This window comes from Argiope bruennichi, chromosome 4 (assembly GCF_947563725.1).
Source record: "Argiope bruennichi chromosome 4, qqArgBrue1.1, whole genome shotgun sequence".
Taxonomy (NCBI): Eukaryota; Metazoa; Arthropoda; class Arachnida; order Araneae; family Araneidae; genus Argiope; species Argiope bruennichi.
In genome coordinates, this window is record NC_079154.1 from 34,553,035 (window position 1) to 34,573,468 (window position 20,434).

General features: G+C 30.5%; 1 protein-coding gene across 2 annotated transcripts in view; it reads left to right on the forward strand.

The window, feature by feature from the left end:
* LOC129965878 (dual specificity protein phosphatase CDC14C-like) overlaps positions 1 to 20,434 on the forward strand; it is a 207,311-nt gene that overhangs the window by 64,287 nt on the left and 122,590 nt on the right. For both annotated transcript variants that reach the window (XM_056080128.1, XM_056080130.1), the window contains exons 2-3: positions 13,681 to 13,777; positions 18,229 to 18,304. In XM_056080128.1, coding sequence (XP_055936103.1) covers positions 13,681 to 13,777; positions 18,229 to 18,304 — 173 coding nt within the window. The remainder of the gene's footprint in view (positions 1 to 13,680; positions 13,778 to 18,228; positions 18,305 to 20,434) is intronic.

The window sequence follows — 20,434 nt, forward strand, 5'->3', positions numbered from 1 at the left end:
GTATCCTACACCCATCTAAACTCAAAATGCATATAGAGTCATATCATATCAATCTTATCAGTAAATGCATGGAATAATTCGTACTCAGTTGTGGCAAACTCAATAGAAAAAAAATTCTTTTTCCAATTTTTATATTTTCTGATAACCGAACTTTTCTTGAAGCGTCTTTTCGAATCAGTCATCATATTGCTAAAGAAAGTGGAGTTGAGGGGAAAAGTGATAAAGTTTTGCATTAAAGATGTGATGTCCTGCAGTGATATGTAATATCTAAATTATTATCTTTGCTATTCTTTAATGATACTGTCGCGCGACGAATCGAAACAATGGAGCAATCTTGTGAATAATGAGGATATCGAAATCTGTCCCCTTTCTGTTTATCATGGAATGTTTTGAACCTATGAATGATTCTGATTTAACCATTTGATAGGTCTTTGTTCGCTATGTTTGGAATACTACAGTTGAAGAAGATATGCGATTATGTAAATCTCCCCCAGAATGAACTGCCAAAGAACAAAATATATCTAATATATGCAATTATCTAATTAATAATTGCATGAACGAATTGCATTCTAGAAGTTATGTTGCACGGATGGAGCAAAGTTATTACTTGGCAATTACTTTTGTGACTATGCGGTTATCTTTATTTGCTTCTGGCTAGGTCGGGGTATTGCTTGCATCTAATATTATGATGTATATATTTGGTTTTTATAAATATTCTAAAAACTAAATAATCATAATGATGCATAAAAGAACTTAACCAATTATACTTAATAATATTATCCTAACATTTTTTATCCATAGCATATGTATTTTTTATCTGCTTTTTTATACGGCAACTAATCCCCCCCGGGGGCACCTCGGAATGAGGATGAGATGCTTCCGGCATGGTGGTTGGATCTCGCCACCCTGGAGGGTACACTAATAGGTGGGGGATCTGACTCCTCCCATCGATGACGGCACGTACATCCTTCGGGGAGGGTTGTACCGTGGCCGGTGATGGCCCTTAGGACTCAACCACAGTTCCCGCCAATGTTTCTGTTGCGGTGGTCCGGTCTTTCAGTTTTTATGGTTTAAATCAGTGTGACTTCGTTTCGGGTTGGAGAGTCAGATGGCTGACTTATACGGCAACTAAAAAAATAAATATATTTAATTGACCTGTCTGCTGCCTTCTCTCAGTCTAGTGGCCTTCAGCTGCTTCCGAGTCGAAATTCCATCACCTAAAAATAAGGATTAATAATACTTGTAACTAGCGTATGACCAGTGAGGACGCTGTCAAAAATAGAAAAAATATACACGTACAATGTACGTATATGGATCTAAATATTGAAATTAAAATAAAATAGCAGTCTAGTCACATTGTTGTTTTTAATGGTGCTTATCATAGACAGCTCCACTGACTTTAGAAGTCAGTGATTTTAAGCCAAGGGTGTGTCTCTTGTTTTTTTCAGTAGCGCCATCTAGGGCCAAGAGTAAGACTTTAGCTACACACACGTCACAACCCTTTTTACGGGGTGAACTTCATTCATGCATTTTATTCACAGATCGTAATTTAGACTTGAATCAGAGAACGATCACCCCTGATCCAGTACTACGTATACGAGAAAATATAAATGGATATTAATTTAATTTTATTTTTTAAGCATTCAATTGAATTTTTTGCATAAACATTTTTTACCAAACCAGAATAATGTATTGTACTATTAATAATACATGCACAATAGTTAGAGAAACTTCTTTAAATTAATTAAAATGTTAAATATTGCAGGTATTCTTCAGTCTTCATCTAGCAAATTTCTACTTTAAACTGAGAAATATTACCAATATATTAAACGCGAGCCTTTGAAGGCAACGAACTAAGGCAATCTCATCACGGAGAACTTTGTAGCTATTTTCAGCCTGGTAAAATGAGCTTTTCATTGTTTGCTGAGAGGAAAGAGCTCATAGTCACCGCCTGAAACCGAATACTACCTCTGTGTCTGCAAAGAAAGGGCTTCAAAGGGTTCAAGTGTTTCGTAAAAGAGATACCGAAATCCGCTTCGAAAATTTATACTGCTCTTCTTCAGTTACTGGGCAAACACAGGTTCCATTGTTCAAGCGGATTTTGAAAGATAAACACAGCAACTTGTTTGTTTTTTAACTTATAGGGCTATAAATTCAGATGTTTAAACACAAGCTGTGGTTTTTATTTTTTGGTTTTAAAAATATTTCAGTTAATATATGATATCCATAATGCCAATTCTTAAAGTAATGCCAAATTGATTAATGTAGAAAGGGATTGTTGAGTATTAACTTTCGAGTAGTTTTAGAAATATTAATATTACCATCGTTTAAACTTGTTAAGCTATTAATTAATATGCTTAAAGATAGTAAACAAAATGTCTCCCATGGAAATTATGCGTTTAATCCTACTAAGTCTATACATTTTGGGATTTTGAATTTGGGTTGGGACGGTTTGGGAATTTTTGTTATTTGCGGATGTTTGTAATGTAAAGAGTGATTTTATTATGTGAGGTTATGATTTTCCACTGTCGTTCATAGTTTTCGTACTGTCTAGTCTGCGTGGGCAATCTTTTGAAACTTTTCTGAAACTTAGTGATAATGTTAAAGAACATTGTTTAAAACAAATCTTGTGATTTGTGTAATGGACTAAAATTCAGGATTTAATTCAAAAATCTTTCAACATATTAGTTGTGAACTTTTTATGACAATATTAATCAGACGATAAACTTATGTTTTGATAAATGGTATAAAACTCAATGTTTAAGTAGAATATATCCTGTAATGTATTTTCCTACTTTTGTGCACTAGATTTTATTTACACCAAAATTTAGACTACATTTAAATTTCAAAATTATAAATTAAATTTCTAAACTATTTCCTATAAAAAGGATTATTTTCAGTGTCTTTTGTTTAATTAGTCTGCAAATATTGTTAATTGTAATAAAATACTTGCGTACAGCCGACCACCCCGCCACCACTGAACGCAGCAGTAACTACAGAGTAATAAAATACTAAGTTTAGTTTGGTTTAGTTTAGTTATATTAACGTCCCGTTGTAAAGCAACACTAGGGCTATTTTGGGATGGACCTGGTAATTTTGAACCGCGGTCAGATGACGAGGACGACACCTGAATAAAATACTAAAGGGTGTTCCAAAATTAATGTAAGATTTCAATTTGCCACCATTCGTGCAGTAAAGTGTTGGCAACCCTATTGAAAAAAACCATTTGACTGCTGATAGTTTGGAGTTTCTAAAAATGGAGCATTACAGGATAGAACAACGGGCTAACCCAATATTTGAATTAAATAAAAAAAACACAGTTTTTTTCTTTGTTATATTTTTGTTGAATCTTAAAGCACACAAAATTGTGATACAAAGGGCAAATGGCCTACACAGCTTTCCTGGCACATACACGCTCTTTTGTTGAAATTTTCCATGACCATTTTGCATTAATGTGACTGAATTTCGGTGATGCAGCTTTGAATTTCCTCCTTCAATGCACGCGTGCTTGTGGGCTTGTTGGCGTAGACCTTTGACTTCAAATAAATCCCATCAAAAGAAATCCAATGGTGTTAAATCACGCGATCTAGGGGGCCAACACTCGAAATTTTTGAACTGTGGCCGTAACACTTTCATTGTTTCTTTTAAGTTGTTCAACAATGAAAACACGTTGCTCAATCATGTAATGCTCCATTTTTTACTAACCCTAAACTATCGGCTACTATATTGTTTTCTTTAACAGGGTTGCCAACAGTTTACTGCACGAATGGCGACAAATTCAAATCTTGCATTAATTATGGGACACCCTTTACAAATATTGTCTGCAAATATTTGATAAATTAAGACAAATTAGAAATGTTCTTGATATTTCAATTCATTCTCAAAGAATTGTTATTTTCCATCTTTTATATATGATCCTTCGGGTTTTGTTGTATAAATAAGAATTTAAATGAGATTCTGGAAGCAAATATATTCGGTGCCACTTACAAAAGATAAATGAAGGAAATATGAAAATTAATCCGAAGTGTTCAGCCGACTTTCTGTCACCCATGCAAAACTCTCAATGGAAGTCCATTTCTTTGACAATTTATCGTTGGAGAATGCTTTAAGTTTCTAGAATGATTGATTTTTAGAAGCCAGTTTATGCAGTATTTTGTGAAATATTTTGATCTCTTTCATGCCGAAATAAGGCGAATTTGGCGAGAAAAATTATATTTCTTAACTGTATGCGAAAAGACGTCCATTCAGTAGAAATTCTAATCTTTTAAATTAGTTTTAGCAATTTAAAGATAATATAAATGAAAACAAAAAGAAGAATATCAATATGATGGAAAATATCAAGTAGAAATTTTGAAATTGTTGTGAATTGTAGAGTTTTATCGTTTGTCATTCTTTTTTAAACAAAAAGAAATAAAAGATAATTAATTGAATGTTTTTAAAACTGTAAAAAGCATTTTAGTTAAATAAATCTGAACGAATACAGATTCTAAAATTAAAAAAGGCCTAATTTTCTTAAATAGTTGATGTTATGTTGAAAACTCTCCTATCCTTTTGAAAATAACAGAAAATTTTTTGCATTTTTCAGAAGTAAAAAATAAACAGAATTTATGGTAAAATTTAGTAATGCTTTCTTAGTTTAATACTTATTTCCTTTTCATATCAAAGCTTTAAAACTAGTTATGTAACTTAATAAATAAAATCTTTACCCTTTTTTTGTTAAGGTTGATTAAAACAGAATTTCGTTACATTCTATTGTTTTGAAGTAACAAAATGAATTAGATTACGCATCGACAATTTATTCTAGGATCAAAAGAGGAAAACGTAACTTGATTCTCGTAAACGTATGAATAAAACGTAAATTCTATTATACGTAACTTCTATTTTATTTAAAATTAACAAGAAAGTTTAAAGATTTTATTTACTATGTTTTATTATTTATTACGTTTAATAATATGAAACGTAATATGAGGTTATTTATATTCTTTTTAATTTGACATTAGATAAATATGATTAAATTTATTACTATGCAAACAACTGATTTTTTCAGGGGAAAAAACGCAAACGATATTTATTTTATGGAGGATGAGTTTATTATTTTTAACTGTTCTTTTCAAAAATTAGTAACTTTAATTTTTGCAATAAAAAATCCCATTTTGTCATTGTATTTTTTAAAGAAATACTTTGGGGGTATGCAGTAAAACAAAATTTAGATTAATTATTTTGGGGTACGTTTAAATGTTTATGATTTCTTTAAAACTAAATAATGAATTTTTAATATGTATTATATTCAGTAATATTTTTATATAAAATTTAAATTGTCAAAATTCGCTTTCATAAATTTCAAATATGCATTAAACTAATAATCTTGAAGGATTCAACGCTTCTCTAATGTTAAAGAAGAGCTATCAAATATTAAATGTAACTTTTTTTTTGTTTTATATCTTTTTGTTATTCAAAATGTGAATAAAATAGTATTGTCACGAAGATGCAAAGAATAATAAGCCACAAAGTAACACTATATCAAGCTTATTAGTTTAACAACTCGTAACATGCAGGCGAAGAACTGATCCCACTACTTGTGGAACTCAGAATTTATACCTTTACAGAATAAACTAGAATTATAAATAAGATTATAGAAAGTTCTAGAACATTAACAAATGATAAGAAATTAAAATTAAAGTTCAACCTTTAAATTAATAGGACTTGGCTGGGATTCCAGCCCACGACCTTGTACTCCGCAAGCGCGTACTTTACCTCTGAGCCACACTGACTATGCGCGAATCCTCTTTAGCGACCGTATTTTAAAAAGTTATTTAAGCGATTTTTTTATTTTTTTTTATTTTACATTTTTTTGTTAATAGAAATGTGAATAAATTAATGTTATTTTTAAAATTATTAATAAGATTTTCTGAAAAATATATTTATAACGTTATAAAAAGGATTTTTTTGTATTATTTTAAGTCGTTTGCAAACGATATTTTCTCAAGTTCTGATATAACTGATTTGATATTGGCAGTTAAATAAAAAAAAACAATTTAAAAGATAATGCATTCGATGTTTTTATTGTGTTACAGTCTATCATATTTTCCTTTTCATATTAAAATTTAAATTACATTTAGAGATTTTCAGATTTAATGATAGAAAACTTTCAATTCATGTTTGAAAAAATTCAATGATTGAGCCCTTCAGTTCGAAAAGGCAGGATTTAGAACGAGAGATCATAAGAGTTGCCGTATTTATTATTAAGTTCCTTTTCTTTTTCCTTTCTTTTCTTTTCCTTTCCTTTTTTTTTTTTAGTCTTAGGTCCAAAAAAATATTTAAATAAATCTTTCAAGCTGTTGCTTTAAATGATTTGCAACGATATTGTATCCATTTCAGTCAATAACTTATTTATTTATGTATGATAAATGATGCCATTACTTTTACTATGCATTCGAAATACGATTTACTAACCTATAATTTGAAACTAGTTTAGTTTTATGTCAATAATAAGAAAAGTTATTTTCTGAATATTAATTTGAATAACGATATTCTAGAAACTAAATCTGAAAACCTATTAATATCTGCTGATATTTTTCATATCACCGTATAATTTTGATAACAATTTATTATTCATAATTTTTTGCATTTAGACTCTGTTGACAGATTAATTTAGAAAATTATCACTATCTTTTAACATATTTTAAGTTGTTTCACAGTGTTTCAGATCGTGTAGTAAAAATTCTGTTCTTTCCTGTTTCTCTCTCTTTTATTAAATGATTTTAAATCGTAGTTTTCATAATTTCTATTGGTTGCTACTGTATTGAGATAGTAATATAATTCATTCCACACACATGCGCACATTGTTATAGCTCCTGATTATCAGCCGATAATCTACAAGATGAGTGAAAAATAATACAAATCAAGATACAGAAATGCTATTGAAATCCTTATTACAAAAATTTACTTTCTGTAATCTTATTTTCAGTAGAGAAAACGTACACATTTATAGTTATGATTTAATAAAAAGTATATTTCTGTAATCATGCGTTTTTTTTTTCTTTTTTTTTACACACACATGCAAAAATATTTTTTGTGCATTAAAACTTTTCGTTTTGTGATTGAAATTATTGTTTACAACATTTTGAGATTATCAACCACTGATAATCGATGATTTATTAACATTTTGGGATTAACAATCACTTATAATAAAGGCTTTATTAAAATTTTGGAATTAACAGCCATGGGTAATCGACGATTTATTAACATTTTGGGATTGACAATCACGGATAATCGAGGATTTATTAAAATTTTGACATTAACAGCTGCGGATAATCGAGAATTTATTAACATTTTAGGAATAAAAACCACGGATAACGAGGATTTATTATATATATAAAGTACATTATAAAATGTATTAATTTATTAATATAGACTCTTTTAAACATACGTATCAAAATGTTGATCATTTGTATTGAAGCTTTAAATATATTATGTATTAAATCAGTATTAAAGTCACTTTAGCAAATATATTATGGCAATATATTTAAGACATTGATTGACTTCAATAAGTATGGTTTGATTTTTCAAAGCTAAAAGTATTTATTTAATATAAAAGATCTTTATAAATGGAATTCTGAGATTTTTTTTACTTTCGTAAATATTAGAGTTAAATTAAATTCTTTATTTTCATATTTTTGTAAATCTTACAAGAATTTACATGTTTTAGAGTTTACAGATTTAAATAAAAGGAAAATGATTCGGCTTTATTTTGATGTTTATGAAGTATAGAAGGAGAAGGTATTGTAATCCTAAAAAAATTCGACCTCGAGATTTGTCCGATAAAGATAATTTAGTATTTCTGTTTGCGCATCACCTGTTCGCCTAAGGAAATGAAGACTGTTAGTTTATCTGTAGGCTCAAAAATAATAAATGGAAATCGCAACGAATTAGTTAAATGAAATTCAGTTTGTGGTTTATTTTTAAATAAATGGTATCAGATTTATTATAACTTGTTCAATGTCCGAAAATGCATACATATTCTCTTCATTTTATATGGCAAAATTGAAAACAAAACGCGCGCCAAAATTTGCAAGTATGTGAAAAAATATCGAAGAGAATTTTAAAATGGCATTTACAATTTAAAACGCATTTAACCGTAGTGAGTTAATTTGTCACTTAACTGACTGTATTGCGGTCATTTCACAAGATAACATTCTCGCTTAATGAGAGAAGATTCTCAATTGCAGTTTGTATTGTATCAACATAATACCAGCAGTAAATGAGAGATAAGAAATAGGCTCCAAAGTAATATCGGTGTGATGCATTTTTCTTACACCACTTGTACAATTATTGATCCCATAATTAAGATTTATAACATGGAATATGTAGAAGGCAGCTGAGCAAAATGTTATAAATAAAGCGTAAGCAGTTTTCATAATTTCAGTCATCGAACTTATTTAATTTGAGTTCCATTGTTGATATAATGGAGACGACTAATCCTATCCTCGTGAAGTGCGTAAACACTGTAGCGCCAGTTTAATTTTGAAACCTATGTGCACCTTATAAAGGTGTGAAGTGTGTGCTATCATAACACAGTGCATGGCGAAGTGCTGGATGTTTGATAACATGCGCAGTTACTGTTGTTTCATATTATTTAACTACAATTGAAACTAAATAAATAAATGGATAAATTATATGGTATTTAAAATGGGTAAATTATATGTTTTTTAAGACATTTTCATGTAAAATAATGTTGGTTAGTTAAATGACGTCGTTTTCGCTTTGATATATAAATTTGCTTTAATTTTTGGCTGCAGTAATCTGATGATAAGGTTTCAAATTCGAGGCTAAAGATTTCCAATTTCGAAACTCTGTTCCTCGGAAGAACCACCGTGTAAGCGCCAAAGGCGAATATTATTCCACTGGCTAGGTACGAAAGCTTGAAGAAGTGGGGCCAGCACAGAAGTCTTCCTCGTCGTCGCATTACAGCTCAAAATAGCAAGATTTGTCCAAAATTGTCATAGTATTCCTTCAAAACGGAATGCTAATAAAATTAAAAACTTGTGGCTATCATTAATTGAATTAAATTAAGATTTAGGAGGAAAATTTTGTTAAATAATAATTTTTTAATTGTGTCATTATGATAATTCCTGTTCACATGATATACATTAAAAGAACGAGCATAACATTACAATATTACATTACAGCACACTGAATAGTAAATAGGAGTTAAACGACATGCATAATTGAGTTGTTATTTTATAAAAGTATCTCCAAAATTGACCTCATTATTTTCTTCCTCTTAAAACATTTTCTGTGTTTCAGTGTGGACGTCGTTTCTATTTCTGCTGTCGTTTTGCTGGCTCAGACGGATATTTTTTTAAAAAATATATTGTATAATATATAAATATATAATATATTAATATAATAATTTAAAATATATAATATATTAATTGGAATATAATATTTAATACAATTGGAAGACTTACCATCTACATTGAGTTAGTTCATTCAAATGAAAATGCTTCAGATGTTTTTTGACTGTACTCATTAACACTTTGATTTACGATATCGCGTTAAATCACCTTTGCAATTCATTTCCATATTTCAAGGTTATAGCTTTTATATATCACCGCCTTGTGTCTTGAAGATGTATCGTCTTTCTTTGTTTAACTCTTTTAAATCTGGCGGGGCAACACTTTGCTGGCGTCTTTGTTTTGTGTTATATTTTTTGTGCAACTTATCTGACAATACTTTTATGGCCTGCTATTAGTCAGACGTAATGTATTTAATTCAAATAGAATCATCATAAAAATTCAATAGAATCGTCTCTTCTTTACCAAATGTTTCTGGAATATCATCATTATTCTTTTTTCTGCAAAATGTTTTTTCCATAAAGATCATGATGGCCTGGTTGCAAAGTCACAGTTACGGACCTGAGGATCGAAATTAAAGATAAGATTTACAATGATACTGATGCATGTGTGCCTGTTGCACATTAATTCCTTCTAGTGAAATTCCATCTCTCACTTACAGTGGCGGATTTCCAACTCAGCTAGAAACATTAGGTAGTTGCCATAAACTGCTAGACTGTGAGAGGGCTGCAAGTAAATAGATTTAAAAACTTTTTTTTCACAATTGCTAAATAAATAAATGAACAAAATGCACAAATTCAATAGATTACACAATATTAAGATAATATTAAAATCTTATCAATTATAATTGATCTGGTTTCTATATGTGTCATTAAGTTCATTTTGAAATTGGGATATTTATAAACATCGAACATCTGCTTCGGTAATGTTGCATCGGAATGTGGATGTCTGGTTGTCTGGAGTCTTAATAAATAAATGGAGACAAATGTATTTTCGCAAAGTTAATGAATTAAAAAAAAGATTAATCTAAAATAAACCATTAACATGTTAAAAATATGTTGAAATTTGAAATTAATTTGTCCATTTGATTGAAAGAGGGATCTTATAACTGTGGACTGCTTATGGTTGTGAAGTACTTAAATCCGCCATTGCTGTCTTAAGACCCGTTCCCATGGACCATTTCCTTTACGGGTATGGTCGTAAATATGCCAACTGACCCATTGTAAGTCATATCACTGTCTTTACGACCCGCCCGAAGGCACACGGATAAGTAATACAGGATAACCGGAACAGCAACACTGGCGGGAACTGTGGTTGAGTCCTAAGGGCCATCACCGGCCACGGTACAACCCTTCCCTAAGGAAGTACGTTCCGTCATCGATGGGAGGAGCCAGATCCCCCACCTTTTCGTATACTCTTCATATTCCGACATGGTGGTGAGAACCAGCCACCATGTCGGAATCTTCTCATCCTCATTTCGAGGTGCTCCTTCCTCTCCCCGGGATTGATTCTGCTCATTGTAAGTCATATCACTGACTGTTCGAAGGCACACATATAAAGAAAACGGAATGACCGAACCGTTGCAACCGCAACACTGGCTTGAATTGTCGTTGAGTCTAAGGGCCATCACCGGCCACAGTGCAACTCTTCCCGAAAGAAGTATCTGACCCATTGTAAGTCAACCAACTGACTTTCCGACCCGCCACGAAGGCACACGTATTTAAACCATAAGGCTGAATGACCGGGCAGCCGCAACAGCAACACTGGTGGAAACTATGGTTGAGTCATAAGGGCCATCACCGGCCACGGTACAACCCTCCCCGAAGGAAGTACGTCCCGTCATTGATGGGAGGAGTCAGATCCCCCACCCATTTGTGTATCTTCCAGGGTGGTGAGATCCAACCACCATGCCGGAAGCATCTCATCTTCATTTCGAGCCCCCCCCCCCCGAGGGACTTGACCCATTGTAAGACCACTCTCGCCTGTGGACAACAGTCGGGAATTTTCCACAAATTGTCTGAGAAATGAATAAATATCAAAGAGTCCCGGATAACCACAAATGAGGGGAAAAAGGGTACAATGCACCGGACAAAAGGCGCACACGGGCCATGGGAATAGGACTTTAGTATGAGTGATTTAACTGAAGATTTTAAAAGATGTGCTAGCTCAAACATTGCCATTGTATGGTTCATAATTACAAGGCCAATTTCAAGATATCTCAGGTTGTCTCTCAGGTTGTTTCAGAAGCTGATATTAGATAACTAAAACTATAATAAAAGCTTTTTTTGTTACATTTTATTTCACTATAGTAGTACTACAAACAGTTAAAATAATTTCAATTCAATGTGTAGTAATTATTTTCGTAAAAGTTGTGAGGAATTTATATGGTTGTACGTATTTTATAAACTCAGAAAAATGCAATTAATTTTATATTGCCTTATAATTCTCGGTACATGATAAATATAAATAAGATGTGCGTAGCAGAGAAATTTCAATCTTGATATTTAGCAGCGAGGATGAAAAAGTCTGATATATTAATGGCCACCTTTTATAAACAACATATTAAATGTATATTCGTATGTTTAAAATGAATTAACTGATTAAGACTGCCTACTGTTGAAGTATGCATTTAATAAGCTTTTTAAGCTGCCTACTGTTTAAAAAACCAGCTAGCAAACTGATTAAACTACCTACTATTAAAGTAGGTAGCTATGAAACTGATTAAACTGTCTACTGTTGATAGCCTTTATATGTCGAGAAGTTTCAAAGTTATCGTAACAAATTAGCATATTGCATAATACTTTCATTTCTGACCTGAAAAAACAAAATAATACTTTCATTTCTGACTTGAACAAACAAACAAGAAGAACCTAACGCAGTGATATAATTCTCCTTTATAAGCAAATATTAGCATATTTTCGAAGGAAAAATATCCATAAACTTTTTTTAAAATATCTATTGTAGGTATATCTTAAATCTTATAACTTTAAACGAATTTTTGCGTGTATCTCGTAAAAAGCTCTAATGATTTGGATCAAATTTTATATTTAGATAAGGTTTTGCGTTTTAAGTTTATCGATAAGAGTGTCTTTCATAGAAAAAAACGCGATTTTATACCCCACCCATTTTTTTATAACTATTAGAGTCCTTTTCTATCTGCTCTCATGCTGGCAATGTCATAGAGCGCCACCTCGTAAATTTTTATGGTACTTGCATTGTTGCTATAGGATGATAACCTACTGGTACTTCAAACTTTTGCGAGATGGCGGCATATGATGTTATTCGAATACGAATACGTTCGGCTCACATCCAACAGCAGCAATGCAAGTATTGTGTTAACCGATTCGAATAAAATGTTAAACTAAGTGAACTCATAATTTTTCTTTATTTAAATGACTGATTCTGATATAGGTAAGATTGAGAAGTATTCATAAGTAATCAGTATCTAATTCGTATCTGAATATTTTCACACACAAAAAAACTCCACGATTTTACCAAAAAAAAAAAAAAAAAAAAAAACTGCCGAGCGAAGTTTGGTTTCTAAGTGCTTGATTATAATCTCAAGTATTGATCATTTTAATATGATCAAAAGTTAAAAATATTGCATAGTGTAAAATATGAGACTGATCGCGTTAGCTGACATGAATACAAATTTTTAGTTAAATCAATGTTGAGTTAGTTTTATTATCTACATTTTTTAAAAATTCCATACGGCAAGCCGAAAATATATTCCTTCTTGACTAATTTGTGTACTAATATACTGCTCATACACACGACGTATTTTCTACGTAATCGCGTATTGTACTCATAACGTTACGATCTTAAAGCCGAAATCACCACAAAGCCATCATATTTTTTGTCTAAGATTATTGTCTTTAAAACTTTAAGGCGAGGTAGTATCAAAGCCTTTAAGACTTTTAGTTCGAAATTTCTTCATTATGCTGATTATTTGCATCATTTGAATAATCCTACTATTTTTAATAGTAAAGAGTTATAAAGGAATGAAATTTTCTATTCTCACATTATTTATCCTCTCTCACTTTGAACTGTATGATCTATCTATGAAATCCTTCTAGATTTTCTCCTTTCTCTGCAACATATATCTTGTTGGCCCAAATCCAATAGAAGTTACTCTTATCACGTTCGCACGTTAATCTGGGCATATAATATATATCTTCCTAAAAGGAATCAACTGAGTCTTGTTTATTAAGCATGCATTAAATCGATGCTTTCAAACGTCTATTAAGTATTAACATGTTATCATTTTTAATGTTAACAGTAAAAATTGCCAAGCAATGCTTATTTTCACTTTCTTTTTTTGTAGATCGCCTTTATTTTACTACTATTCAAGAAAAGAAAAGACCTAAAATATCAGTTACCCATCACTACTTTTGCACGGATGAAGAATTGGTATATAATAGGTAAGTCTCATTTCACACTGAATGGAGATATTGCTTCTTTTTAAGTTATTGTTCTTATTGATCTGGATATTACCAAAGCAAATAATTGTATTCATTTATAAATATTAAATTCATACATTTTCTTACGTTCTCATTCTCACGGCTATAGTTAAAAGCAATTTTTAAAAAATGATCAAGAAAATGAAAAGAAAATAGCTCAGTAATTAAACCTGCATCATTAAATAAAATTCTGCGGTAATATTTTATAGAAATTTCTTTCTTCAGCTATTAGTTCCACAGGTTATCGCCGGAAAACCATTGATTAGCAAATAAAAAAGTGCTAATGACCTTCACCTATGCAAAAATTTAATTTAGGATATTTTTGTATTGTTTTAGCATGAAAATGTTTATAAGCTTGAAATTATCGGCATATATTTGAACCAAAAAACTTGAAATTCGTGATACTGAAACTGTTCAAAACTATTCAGAAATATTCTTTAGAGCAAACCTTTGTGCCTACAGTTACTAAATATATTTATGCGGGGTCGTTAAGGCGTTCAATAAAAAGTCCAAATTACTGTAACGGTTATTTATTTATAGGTTCCGTTAACATACAGACAATTTACATACTAAAATTGCTCAAAACTATTCAAAAATACTCTTTAGAGCAAACCTTTGAGCCTTCAGTTACTAAATATATTTATGCGGTGTCTTTAAGGCGTTTTCAATAAAAAGTCAAAATTACTGTAACGGTTATTTATTTATAGTTTCCGTTAACATACAGACAATTTACATACAAAAATTGCTCAAAACTATTCAAAAATACTCTTTAGAGCAAACCTTTGTGCCTTCAGTTACTAAATATATTTATGCGGTGTCTTTAAGGCGTTTTCAATAAAAAGTCAAAATTACTGTAACGGTTATTTATTTATAGGTTCCGTTAACATACAGACAATTTACATACAAAAATTGCTCAAAACTATTCAAAAATACTCTTTAGAGCAAACCTTTGTGCCTTCAGTTACTAAATATATTTATGCGGTGTCTTTAAGGCGTTTTCAATAAAAAGTCAAAATTACTGTAACGGTTATTTATTTATAGGTTCCGTTAACATACAGACAATTTCTGTTCAAAAATACTCTTTAGAGCAAACCTTTGTGCCTACAGTTACTAAATATATTTAAGCAGGGTCGTTAAGGCGTTCAATAAAAAGTCCAAATTACTGTAACGGTTATTTATTTATAGGTTACGTTAACACACAGACAATTTACATGCAAAAATTTAGAATAATTTTAAGATATGTATATGCATGGATCAAATCATGCAGCAGATGCCATCGCTAGATCTGAACTGAAACACAGCACCACAATCACCAGAGGGCGCTGTCTCTGACGTTATCAGTCAGTTATGGTTAGTGCTACAAGAGCGGTTAAAGTTATTTATTTTATAAATAGGTGACCATGGAGACAAGTGTTTTTCAAACTTTTAATTCAAATTAATTTCAAAGTTTTCAATGAAAGATTAATAAAAATGTTAACATTTTTTCCTTAATAATTTCATAGTACACTATGCTATCTGACATCACTTTAAATTAACATTAAAACGAAAATAAAAAAAGAATTCGCGTTTTAGTGATACCAATTTACAATACAATACATACAATAACGTTCTCTAGTTTTAAAAAAAGTCCTTCAAAATATTTTTGAAGTAAATTTTACAACGATTCAGATCAATATTTTTATTATTGTCTTAAACATATGCGCATTGCGATGATATAAAATACATTATTTTGCTATACATTATTGTTGTTAAGAGTAAACAAAAGATTATTATTATTATTGTTTTTAAGAACAAACAAAAAAAAATTAAGGATTGGCGAATCCAGCCAGAATTATTTTTATCATACTACGGGAAATGATTGAACTTCTACCTTAGTCCGACGAATGTATTTGCTGAGAGGATGATAAGTATGAGACAACGCGGAGAAATAATAGGATTATAATAAATACGATTATGTTGAGTTTGAAACATTGTTTCCCTCTATCTCATTATTGATGCACTTTCAATTTTGCATTATGAAGGCGTGAAATGTTGCCAGATCTGACAGATTTTGATTATCGTCTGTCTCCTAACTTATCAAATCAAAATCGTCTGATATCAAATAATTCTAACTTGTCAGAACCAGGTTATTATTAGATTATTTAACATTATTTGCATTTGTTTGATATTATTTTTTTCTTAACAAATTCTTTGTTTCAAACAATTTGGAGTAAAATTGCGAACAGTTTTTCAAATAAACACTGGCAAAAGCAGTAATCCTATTTTAAAAAGTGTTATATTGCCTCTTAGTATTTTATGTTTTAGCAAGCTTTTATTCTCACAAGTATTACGTGCAGACAAGAAACGCTCAGTTATCCTGAGAATAATAATCCTCGAACATGTCTCCATTCTTAAAGTGGATTGTTGCAAAGTGCGCTTTTGTTATTCAGCTTTTAAAGGATAAAAGAAGTGATTACATCACGCGGTAACACGATTGCTTTTATTCTCTGGCATTTGAAATGCTTCTAGTATCTTCATAGGAGAAGATAGCGAAGGAATTTGAGTCCTGATCCCATATTTAACTTCAATTGAAGACTAAAACGGATGTCATGTAATTTGAGTAAGACAAAACAATTACTCTTTCCCAATCTATTGTACTCTTTTTACTCTGACGGTCGTCGAAAGATGATGAATTTTCAGTCATTTCTAAAAGTTCATATTAATTTAAAAATGAAAATGATTTATATACTGTTATTTCTTTTATTTTATAACAAAGTATCCTATTATTAACAGAGTATGCTTTTATTTTACAATAGAGTATCCTATTATTAACAGAGTATGCTTTTATTTTACAACAGCGTATCCTATTATTAACAGAGTATGTTTTTATTTTACAACAGAGTATCTTATTATTAACAGAGTATGCTTTTATTTTACAACAGAGTATGCTTTTATTTTACAACAGAGTATGCTTTTATTTTACAACAGAGTATCCTATTATTAACAGAGTATGCTTTTATTTTACAACAGTAATCCTATGAAATTTGAGCGGAACCTCATAATTTCGAATCTTCATCAGATGATGCGGATGACACCTGAGCGGCACTTCTTTTCAAATTTCAATTTATATCAGCAAAGGGTTGACTTTTATTAATTTCTATATTACGTATATAAATTAATTATTTTTCTTTTACTTTGTTGCAGAAAAATTGTTTACATTTTCATGTATAGGAAATATAAACCATATATTTTAATCATCACTTTTTTATTGTTTTCACGCTTTACGCCTTCATTAGTGAAGATAAGAATTATTTCTAGAATTATATCTGTATACCCATGCATATATATAAGAACTCAATTAACTTTAAAAAATTCAAATATAAAAAATTGTTCTTAAGCCAAAATTATAGACCTGTTTTTAATTTTGAACCAAATCTATAAAAACTGATTAATTTCAAACAGTTTAGATTGCTTGAGTGACAAAAATGAGACTTATTTGTAGGAGTTATTAAGCATACGCATTTCCATTAGAATTGAATGAAAGTATTTTAGCCCTTAGCGACTAGATGGTGGATATTGTTTTATGGAGAAATAAATTCAAGTCCATGTAACAGAAATTAATGCAAGAACGACAACTTAGCAAATAAAATAATTTACAATTTGGTTGTCAGACTATTTCAACAAACTGAGGTTTTATAGACATTGCAGCAAAGAATTTTAGGCCTATACAATGGATTCCATGAAATTTTAAAGGCAATAAAGCAATCTTAACCATTGATGTATAGAACATTATTGTAACTTTTTTTATAATTTGTCGAGAATTGTATGTAATCATAATTGTATCTGAAACTACTGACATATAACGAAGCGATTTTGATAAATCGAATGAATGACATCATGAATTGAAATTGATAAAAAAAGTTACATATTTTTTCCCATGAAATAAATTTTCGTTTTCGCTTATATGCTGTTTTTGTTACTTTTTGATTGACAATTAGAAACTCCACCTTTCGTCCATTGGAAAGATATCATTTAAATTTCACGACCTGTGAATGAACATGGTTATCCTTGTTAAGCTATATATCCTTGTTAGTTCGATGTTACTTTAACCTCCAACAAAGTTGCAAAGATAGGTTACCGGTTCTTCCCCACTTATTTTTAGTATAAATTAATTCCCATTCTCAGTTTGAGCGATGGGAAAGATCGTATAGCGTGACCTTTCTGTTTGCAGATGAGGTTATTTATTGTTGTAGTTCCTGTTACGTTAGCTGAGGAGTGAAAGTACTGGCCTACATCTGTTTGAATTAACATATTGTTCTCATTCTTCAGAACTTGTTATTTTTATCTAGTTATTTCTGCGTAACCTGTGCGTGTTAATAAACTATTGTTTAGTAACTAAGTGTCGTTGATGTTTTTTTTTTTCTTTTTTGCAGTTTTTATGCTGACTTTGGCCCACTGAACCTGGCGATGCTCTATCGTTATTATTGTAAAGTGAATAAGAAATTAAAAGTAAGTAATCTATTCTTTTAAAAATTCATTGGTAAGAATATGTGTGTGACCAATATTTTTCGCCACTCATTATGAACGAAATTACCTTCGCTCTTTCTTGGAACAAATATGCAGTTCTGTTTCAGAAAGTTTAATGAAAGTTTGGTATTTTAGTGCTGTATATGTTTGGTGCACTTTTTCTGAAAGCTGCTGTTTTGCTGAATACTGTTATATTGTAATTAAGTTACTCGTTGTTGTTATCCATTAGCGATGAGTTGATACTCGATTTTGTTATATAAGGTACAGATTGATATTGATATTCGAATGTAGCTAATACTTATATTCGATATTTTTGTACCAAACCTACCAACAACCAATTCCATTCCCAAAAAGATTATCCATTAATAGATTTTAACTTTATAAAGACTTTATTTCTAACGAAATTGCTCTAGTCTAGGTTTTATTGTAAATTTTAATTTCGTGCTTTGTTTTTAAAGCATTTATTATAAAGCGGGGCATCTATGAAGCTAAAAAAGAGTAATAACAAGAATTTAATTTTTATTTTAAATTAAATAAAGTATTTCAATTAATTATTGATTTTGAGTATTTCATCATATTATTTTGTATGGATTTAAAAAATTTAAATATTTTTAATTGTAAGTATATTTTTTTAAATCGTTATATTTTGAAAATTCTACACATGTTAACTTGCTTGTCTCGAATAAAAAAAAGATGCTGAAGGGAAAATACATTTATTTATTCGTAGAATTCCGTTGGATTTTCAAAATTTGATAAACATTTCAGAAAAGGTAAAAAATGTGCTTTATAAATACTTTCATTTTAGGAAATGTTAAATAATAATTATTTATATATATAAATGTAATAATTATGATAACATGTTAATAGCGTCATCGTGGTAGAACGTCAGAATAGATTCATTACATCGTCTTGGCACTTTATATCAGGTTGATATAGTATCACCTGATTGAAGCCAGGACATTACTGATAATTTTCTGTATCAGTTTTGTGCACCTAATATTTTTGTATACCTGATGCAAAATATGAGTTGATACAGTATTACCCAATTTTATTTTCGTGTCTTCTTTCGAGAATTTACAATACTAAAATATAATACAAAATACAAAATGATATCCTTGTATTTAAAGATTGATATGTATCCCCAAATGTGTTTGGAGATAGATATCAATCTTTAAATACAATGAAGCACAGTTTATACGTTTCTTATTTAATCAACGTTTATATTTTTTTATATGCTTATTCAGTAACAGTCCCGAATCGTTGAAATGATAGCGTACTTTATTTTTACATCATTCCCCATTTTCTGAAACTCAAAACTTTTCTGATCCAGTTGTCATTTTCTTTTTTGTTTCGATTAAAGGTAAACTCGTCGGCGTCCTGGCATAGGGGTAGCGCATATTCCCCGTGATCTGGTCATCCTGGGTTCGAATCCCGGTTCGGACATGGTTGTTATTCATCTGTGTTCTATCTGTGAGAAGTGTGAATGGTCCCCCTGTAAAAAGGTGTTTGTGTGTTTTATCTTCATATGAGCTAGAAGTCAGACTTCTGCCCTCGGGTGCTCAGGGGTCTTTACCCTCAGAAGCTGCTGCACCCCCTTTCCGTGGTAACGCGGACACGACATCATTATCATAGGAAAACTCGACCTTATAACATCGATATTATGGCTTCGGAATTAGTTATATTTGATGAAATAATAAATGGCAAATTGTTTGATGGTAATATAATTGACGATGAAATAAAATTTGAAGAAGTTGTTGCACCTTTCTTTAAAGATGTAATAAACTATTTTGAAAAAAACAAAATAAAAAAACATCGAATTTATTTTGTTTGTCAAAACAGTAATGAAAACCATTAAGTGAATTCAGTTTGATTCATAATATTGTGTTTAATATTTAAAGACAATCAGCATGCCAGCCGACTATTAAAGATTTTAGTAATTAAACATCTATCTGCATGTGAATAAATCATATAAAATAAGAAATATATAATTAGCATTTAAAATTTATGATGAAGTGTAATATTTTCATTTCTTTTTGATAGCTTCTAATTATCAAATTTAAGTATTGCTTTCAATATACTATGTAGTATTATCTTGAAAATTTTTTGTACAGT